The sequence below is a fragment of the Nanorana parkeri genome, unplaced genomic scaffold, assembly GCF_000935625.1.
Source record: "Nanorana parkeri isolate BGI_ZX_2015 unplaced genomic scaffold, ASM93562v1 scaffold7, whole genome shotgun sequence".
Classification (NCBI taxonomy): domain Eukaryota; kingdom Metazoa; phylum Chordata; class Amphibia; order Anura; family Dicroglossidae; genus Nanorana; species Nanorana parkeri.
Window position 1 is genome coordinate 1,120,543 of NW_017306275.1, and position 8,905 is coordinate 1,129,447.

The following is an 8,905-nucleotide window of genomic DNA, read 5'->3' on the forward strand; positions in this document are numbered from 1 at the left end:
TTTTTTTTTTTTTTGTGCACTATAGGGGGGTTTATTCCTTGCACTGTAAAGCATCACATCACAAAAGTACCTTGGAAAGTCGACCAGTGAAAGTTAAAGTAATGGCAGACCCTGAGAAACCAGTCTCTGTTTCCGTTAAATATGATAAAGGCGTAGATTTTACAGCTGGAAGTGTTTTTCCTGGTAAGTTGACTGGTATTTATCGAGATCTTTATCAGAAAGACAGAAAGTGGGCAGCCTCTGGTCTTTAGTTGAAACCCCTATGTTTTGTTCACAAAGCATGGATCATTTGTATGTCTAGACTAAATTGGTCACCAATGGGGCCTTTATCATGATGCTCGTTCATTTCTAAAACAAAATCTCAGCCTAGCCCTGATTACCCAAAAAGGCATATTTAGGCATGACAGAAGTTACCTCAATTTTTTTGTTATACACTTTTCTGAGATTTGCTTATAAAGTGATAATAACCAGTATTACAAATTGCTGTGTTACAAAAAGTAGAGATTATAGAGAAGGCAGCTTTGTTGTAAATTTCTCATGTTACCATGTTCCACATGTTTGCTTGTTGATTTTAATCTGAATCTTTAAGGCCCCATTCACACTGAGCGATTTATCGAGCGATTTTTGCAGCGATATCTCTCATATTTCCACACGATATCGCTCTATGTAGCTTCTCCAATCCATTTCAATGGAGCTGTTCACATCGCGTCGCTCAATATCGCTCAATATCGCTTGTAGCTTGTCACTGTAGCTTGTCGCTCCTACATGATCCTTTTTTCAAGCGATTTTGCTCCTGATTGCATACAGCCGAATAGGAAAAAGTCGCTCAATATCGCTCATATAAAATCGCGCGATTTTCATGTCGCTCAGTCTGAATGGGGCCTTAGTGTTCACAAAGTCAGGAGTTTGATTAATAACTTTAAAGATACATAATTGAAAATGAAGCTTTGCCCAGCCAAGTTTATCAAAACAGATAAACAGAAAAATGATAAGTGCTTGACTAGTCTCTTGTCTGTATACTTAGACTTTGTGGTAAGTGTTCTGCCTGAAGATGGAGATGCAATTAAAAATCTTACTCCAACTAACTGCTCCATGAAAATGTGGAAGGCTCAAACAACAGGGACGAAACCTTCACCCACTGTAAGTAATTTCTACATATACAGTATATTACTCTGCATTCAGTAATTTTAAAAATTGTTTAATTGGTACATTTCTTTTTCTAACCTTTTCACTGCCACAGACATAATTACTAATCTGTGGCAGCGCGGCCCTGTAAACTTATGGAAGCCAGGAGTCCGTTTTTAAATTTATTCAGCTGGCTCTGTTCTGGAAGTGATTTGGTCGTCTGTAAAGCCCCCTGATCACTTGCAGGAGTCCTGCAGCATGCCACCCCCACTCCTTCCACTGTATCCCAAGCTCCACTTCCTCCTGTTGGCCCACAATTATGGTGGGGGTAGGTGGGTAGAGTGGATGTTTGCTGTTCAAAATATTGACACTTCTGGTTTTAGAGATGTAATTTCCCATCTCCTGGCATCTGTGATTGATTAGCCTCATTGGAGTGCAAATGAGACCCTTAATGTCTACTTTTAAGAGAACCAGTCACCTCCAAAGTACCATCATATAAGGGGCTTGTTAGACCCCCGTGTGATAGCAATACATTTAGGTGTTAAAATTATTAAAAAAAATTAAAGTTAAATATAATCAATTAAAAATAAAAAAAATTTAAAGCCCCCCCGCTACATACACAGACATAAGAACTTAAAAGCATCCAATGGGCACTCCTGCGCATGAGAACAATGACTGCACTACACAAAATACTTCTAGAGCCATTATTTACGGTTAACTTTAAATTATTGACCTGCAAAGGCTTTTAAAGCGTCACGTATGGACATTTTCGGTTTAACATGTTTGGTATCTATTTCTACAACTCAACCACATCTTTTTTTTTTTTTTTACCAAAAAATGGTATTATATTATGTGTGTAACATTAATTTGAATGCCGTGAATTCAACTACTACAATTTTCTTCTCTAGGATGGTCACTTTTAGAAAATGTATGGTTGTGTGGGGCACTTTTCAGACCGAATGTGTGCAAAAAAAAAAAAATCACACGGCTCAGACAGAAAAAGGGTTACACATTCAAGAATGTGTAGTTTAGTGTCTGACATGTTCTTTGTGCATTTCTTTCTTTCCCCTCACTTTGTGTACCATAGGGTTGGTCTACTTTTCTAGCACCAGATCCACTAATAACTAGTGTGCACACACGCTGAAGCTTTGTTTGTGGAAATGTACTAAGAAAAAAGTTTCTTCCAAACATACACATAAAACACACATGTCTATTCACTACAGGGTGAAGAGTTTGGAGAACGCAGGAGTAGTGAACAATCTAGGACAGTGATGGCGAACCTTTTTGAACCCGAGTGCCCAAACTCACGCAAAATCAATTTATTTATCTCAAAGTGCCAGCGCAGAAACTAAGTTTAGTATTGCAGTTTGGGCGCTCGGGTTTAAGAAACGTTCAACATCACTGCCTTACGGCCTTGTACGGCTCTCACGGGGGACCCGAACGTCCCGGATCGCCTCTGTAGTCGGGCCGGTCACAGGCAGCGGCGGTGACCTCTAAACAGGCAGAATAGACGGCCGCTTGCAGGCGCCTCCCGGGGTCCTAGCGACGAGGAAGCAGCCGTCTAACCTACCTGTTTATTGGCTGCCGCTGCCTAATTGTGACTGGCCCGGATCGCATACCAAGGCGATCCGGGTCAGTCGGATCTATTTCAATTGGTGGTCCCTAAACGCAGTGGTGTATTGGGGCTGCCCTAGGCAAGGCAAAACTGGGGCGCCCCCACCCCTTCCTGTTTTAATACTTTTTGCGTGACCTGTCAGTCGCTGGATACAGTGCAAACACTGTATCCAGCTTTTGACATGTTCCGCTATTAGCATAGCAGGAAAGCTGTGGTCTTAAGGGGGCTTAGCAGGATTTGTGGAGAGCTCTGCGGTGTCTATGGTGGGCAGAGCCCACCACAGATCCTGCACAGGCCCAAGACCCTGCACAGCCCAACACCCTTTAGTGAATAGACCTGTTATTTCTTTTTTTGTCTGGAAACAACTTACAGGCTTAACAAAAATTAAGTCGGACATTGCCCCCATATTAGGCAACAGCTTTCTTTATTTTTGTTCAACGTATGCGTGTTCCATATTGATAGGGTACAGTGCAATATCAAGGAACTTATAAGCACAACTCACAAATGTACCAGGCACAATGACTCTAATTTACTGAAGGAGAAAAGCATGTTAACTTTGCAAAGTGAATTTGATTTGTTTCCTGTCCTTCGGGTTGTACTGCTACTTACAGGAGGATAGGACACTGGCAAACAAAAAACCTGTAGGTCAGCCCAGGATAACCCCTCCTACTACCAGTATGCCTCAATTTTTTGCTTGTGTCCTAGAAAATGGACGATTTTTTCTGCAACTCTGCTGTGTGAAAGACTAACTAATTTTTTTGCTAGCACCTTTTTTCTTTGATTTTCTACACTTTTAAAACTCCTAAGGCCTCAAAGACCTTTCCACTGCGTTTGCTTTTCTAACACTTTCTTATGTAGATTGGATACACCTAGTTTGCCAAGAATGTTGCACAAAAGGGTTCTATTCTGTAATTGTCCTGCCCTAACAAGAAGCTTACTATTCCAGCAGACAGCATGCCTGTCTTTAAGGACCCAAGCAACGTGGACCCTGCCATTCACAATATCCTGGTTGTGACTTTACTCTGTCAAACCATGGCTGACCAGAATCCCCTCAAAAGGATTCTTCCCACAACTGCAGTTGATGCCTTGATTACAGAATTCATGGCACAGTTGTGACGGTTAGCTGGAATCTTCTCTCTCATCTCTCACATGAGTCTCCTTTCAGTACCCGTGTAGGGTACTATTGTTAAGTGTTTGATCTGCAAAACCTGTGAGGGACAACATCTCTTTAGATCAGTGGTTCTCAACCTGTGTAACCTCAGGACCCTTATTTGTCCTTGGTCAGTAAGTTGCCACCCAAGTCACAATGTAATGGAACGCACGGCATTGCGGTACCGCCCGCTCCGGTGCGGGCGATTGAACTGTGGGCGGGAGGTGCATATGGGATGCCATTCAAATAAATGACAACGCAACGCACCTCCCACACCAGAACGACGCATAGTGGGTGCGATTGCATGATACAGTCCACTAATTGCACAGGACTGTTCGAATAACACATTGTACTAGTGTGAACAGGCCCTCAAAAAAACAGACAGACACACACCCACAGACAATCTCACACACATATACACTCCAAAAAAAATTATATTTTTTTCTAAGGTCCACCCAGTCTCTCTACTTTACGAGAACTGGAGTGGATCCTCAGCCCCCGGGGTCCAGTGTGGGCTGCTGTGCTGTGACAGAGCTCCATCCATATGTGCATTGCTGGTACAGCTCCCTTGCACGCCCTGTAGAGGTCTCGGGAGCCAGAATGTGGCATCACTCCGGTCCAGACACCTCTACATGTGAGGAAGCTGTATGCAATGCACGTATTGATGGAGTTCCCTCAATGCCATAGCTCCAGCCCACCCCACCTCAAGCTGACACTCGGTGCCGGGCAGCATATTTTGAATGGCTGCTTGGCACGAGAACTGACCATGCTGCACTACGGGGAGGCTGGGATGCCTCTCACCTAGAAAACAGGAAGAAACGTGGCGACCCACTGAACACGGGGTCGCAACCCACTTTTGGGCCACGACCCACCGGTTGAGAACCAAGGCTTTAGATCCACTCTTAACCCCTTCATGACTGAGCTTGTTTTTAGTTGCTGTTCGTAAATGACTGACACACTTTTGACATTTTTGCTGTGTGATTCTTCCACGTCAGTAATATACTTTCTTACAAAGTGCACCCACACATATTATATATTGTTTTTTAGAGGACAGATAGGGCTACATATTTATATCACATATGTGTGTCTAACGCCTCACTTAGGACAAATAAAATATAAAAAAAAAGGGGAAAAAACGTTAAAAAAGACACCTTTTTCCCAGTTTTGATTTGTAGTATTTTTTTTACAACACCAGCACAGCTAAAAAAATGCAATAAATACATTCATTTATTTGTCCCTTATTTTATTTTTACACATTTTTTTTTACACTTTTCACAATTTTTTTTTTTTTTACACTTTTCACTTTTTTTTAAACTTAAAAATTGTATTTTATTTATTTAATTATATCAAGCAGTCATTGTGAATTAATCTCACTGTTACTGCTTGATAAATTAATAAATTTTTGGTTATTATCAGGCTGCTTCAAACTTCAGAACAGCCGATAATAAGTTAGTGACACTGATCCTGCAGCAGTTCAGGATTCAGCTGTCACTATAGGTTTTCTGATTGTTGCAACAACGATCAGCAAACTGAAACATTCTTCTTCCAGGAATAGATACATTATAGGAATAGACACATTATGTATCTATTCATGAAAGAAAAAAAGAAAAAAAAGCCAGTATAGCTTGAGAGAGATATCTCTCTCGATCTATACGAGCTGTCAGAATGCCGGCAAAAGCCGGCATGTGTGTCCCTCTGCTTTGACTCTCAGACACCCGATATTAAGGTATCGGGTGTCTGAAAAAGGTTAACCCTAATGAATGCCTCTGTAGTAAGGGCAGCCATTAATGCATGTTAAAAGCTGATTCTCAGCGTTTAACAGCCCTCTAAAGAAGCAAATAACTCGTCACGTACAGTGTACGTGACAAGTCATTTGGTCCCTTTGTGGCTGGACGTACAGTGTACGTCTCCCGTCACGAAGGGGTTAATACTATTTTCAAGGACGTAGCCGGTGGCAAGAATAGCCATTTTTCTCAGTGGAAGAACAGACTGCATCTCAGACGCTTGGGTGCAGGAGATGATATCCCAGGAATACAAACTGGATTTCCACTCCATGCCCCCACCTCTGTTTCTCACCTTCAAACTTCCGGTGTCACTGCACAGATTAGCAGATCTCTATCAAGCCCTCTCAGATCCTCTGGACCAAGTTGTCATTGCCCCATATCCCATAGCAGAACAGTTTTTAAAGATTTTTAAAACCTGTTCACCATTACCAAACCAAAAGGGGACACCCCATCTTGGATGTCAAAGCTCTAAATATCTTCATTCAAGTTTAGAGATTTTGTATGGAATCCACCAAGTCTGTCATCTCCTCCTGTCACCAGGGAGACTTTTTTGGGCTACTGTGGACATTAAGGATGTGTACCTGAATCTTCCTATCTTAGCAGCATACAAGGCTTCCTTCATTTTTCTGAGAGGCCCCTACACTACCAATTCGTGGCCCAGCCTATCATCTGTACCTCAGGTGTTCACCAAGGTGCTGGCCCCCGTGCTCTTGTGGCATTCCTATTGTGGGACTCTTAGATGACCTGCTGTAGAGGGAACATTCGGCGTGAGCTCTGTCAGAAAATTTGGCTTTTACTGTTCAGACATTACAGCAATGCAGATGCATCCTGAAACTTTAGAATTTGGCGCTGCAACCAACTCATCATGTGGGAGAATCTGTACTGTATATATTTTTTCACATTAGAAACTTAGATTCAAGCCCTCCAGTCTAGGAGTCGTCAGACTCTGTGCTTTTATTGTGACCTCTTGGTAGCCTCCTTCAAGGCAGTCCTATTTGACTAGTTTCACTCTGTTTCTCTCTGCATTTCGGAAACCACCATTTGAATCCATTAGGGGCATTCCTTTTTTTCTACAACCCAAAAGGTGATATTCCTTGTAGCCGCCACCTCTGTGAGGCAAGGGTCTGAACTGGCTGCTTCATCCTGCAAGGAACCCTTTCTGGTTTGCATAGGGACAAAGTGGTGCCGAGACACAAGACCTTTCTTCTTGCTGCCTTTCACCTCAACTAGGAAATTGTTCTTTTAACTCTCTGTCAGGAACCAATTCATCCAAAGGAAATTTCCCTCAGTTGCCTGGGTGTGGTTCAGGCTGTTAGAATCTTCTTCTTTCTAAAGACTAATTCTCTTTTTGTCATCTTGGATCAACCACTCTAGGTGGCTTAAAGGAGAACTATGAGGTGAGTGCTTTTCACTCACCTCATAGTTCTAACTGACCTGTGACAATGAGACTGTCACAGGTCGGCTCAGTAGATCGGAAAGTGAGCAAACACATACCGGCGTTCACTCACCTCTCGATCCTGTCACAGCTCTCTGCCGTGACAGTAGAGGGGCTGGAGGGGGCGGTTACAGCTGGCTCTGCCTCTAGATAGGCAGAGCCAGCTGTCGCTCACGCAGCTGGGCGGATCCAGACATAATTGTCAGGATCCGCTTCAGCGTCTCAGTATACCGCGAGCAGTAGCTCGCGGTATACTGTGGCGTCTCAGTATACCGCGAGCTGTGGCTCGTGGTATACTGTGCTTAGGGTGACGGGAGGACGCTAGTTTGTGTCCTCCCGTTACCCTAAGGAGAACTATGGGGAAAAGCCTTAACCCCATAGTTCTCCTTTAAGTACCCTGTTTCCCTGAAAATAAGACCTACCCCGAAAATAAGACCTAGTACTATTTATGGGAATTGCTCAAATATAAGACCTACCCCGAAAATAAGACCTAGTTGTGACCATTACTAGGGTCGGTGGTGGCATAAGGGGGAACTTGAAGAGCCACGGGAGAGAATCAGCGGTGTCAACGAAGCCAGCGCTAGAGGAAGCGAGGCGGCACTGGAAGGAGCAGAGCCGCATAAGCCAATGCCTTCTCTATAGCGCCGGCTCCTGTCACAGGCAGAGTGATACCAAATGCACTCCGCCTGTGAGGAATGATAGTGAAAGTGCGCTTCGCTCATTCTGGCCAGCAATTACCATATTCCTCTTGAAAAGGTACGGCACCCGATTGCTCTGATCACCATATTTTTCTACATGAATAAGGATTGTTGTACATTAAAAATAAATAAATAAGACCTACCCCAAAAATAAGACCTAGTGGTTTTTTTGAGCCACAAAATAAATAAGACAGTGTCTTATTTTCGGGGAAACACGGTAGTATTTTATCCAAGCCTATGGTTTCGGATCTGGTTCTACCTTTTTCCTGTGAAGGCATTCTTTACTAGACTTGCGAGTGCTTCTTGGGCTTTTTGGCATTTTTGATCGCAAGGTTGCTACCTAGTCTCCTCTTCTCATGTTCTCTAAGTTATACCAGGTAAACATTTCAGGCAGCATAGGTCCTTCAGGAGCTTATTTGAGCTGCAGGCAGCCCCTAGTTTCTGTTGTTGCTTGGGCCTGTTAGCATTTGTTATATGTTATATATATTGTTATATTAGCATATCCGGTAAATCATACAGAAATAGAGCAGAAAATGTAATATATACATTTTATTTGTCTGTGTTCGAGACAGATGTTTGTGAGGAATTTGCAACACCTCAGCGTAAATGTTTTCTTTTATGTGCAGGCAACTGTTTTGAATTGCAATAAACCTAGAGATGGAGACAAGGATGGCTGCTTCTACTTCAGGTAAGTAAGGCATTTCTTGTGCACAAAACCAGCAGGTGTTGTGGACTGATTAGTCAAAATGATATTTTTGGTTGTAACAGAGGGGCCTGCTAAAAGCCTTGAAAAAGGAACATAAATGATTGAGCACAGGTAATAGTGATGCAGGGTGAGGTTCCCTGCAGGTGTGGGACTGTGTTTGTTTAAAATGGTAGCCCCCTCACCACCGAAGTATGGATAACATTAAAGCATGGACATGAGGATGTCATGGTTCCGAGTTGGTTATTGGTTCAAAATGATTGGCCTCTTACTGCTAAGAATTACAGGCAGATACTTTTCCATCATCATACTATTATTGCGCCATCTGATTGGGCCCAGCTTCATTCTGCAGCATTACAATGACTCCAAACTAGCTAAAATAGTAAATATATATA

General features: G+C 42.8%; 1 protein-coding gene across 1 annotated transcript in view; it reads left to right on the plus strand.

Moving 5' to 3' along the window:
• SMCHD1 (structural maintenance of chromosomes flexible hinge domain containing 1) overlaps positions 1 to 8,905 on the plus strand; it is a 124,538-nt gene that overhangs the window by 77,423 nt on the left and 38,210 nt on the right. The window contains exons 32-34 of the mRNA XM_018553353.1: positions 26 to 183; positions 1,025 to 1,140; positions 8,434 to 8,495. Of these exons, the coding sequence (XP_018408855.1) occupies positions 26 to 183; positions 1,025 to 1,140; positions 8,434 to 8,495 (336 nt within the window). The remainder of the gene's footprint in view (positions 1 to 25; positions 184 to 1,024; positions 1,141 to 8,433; positions 8,496 to 8,905) is intronic.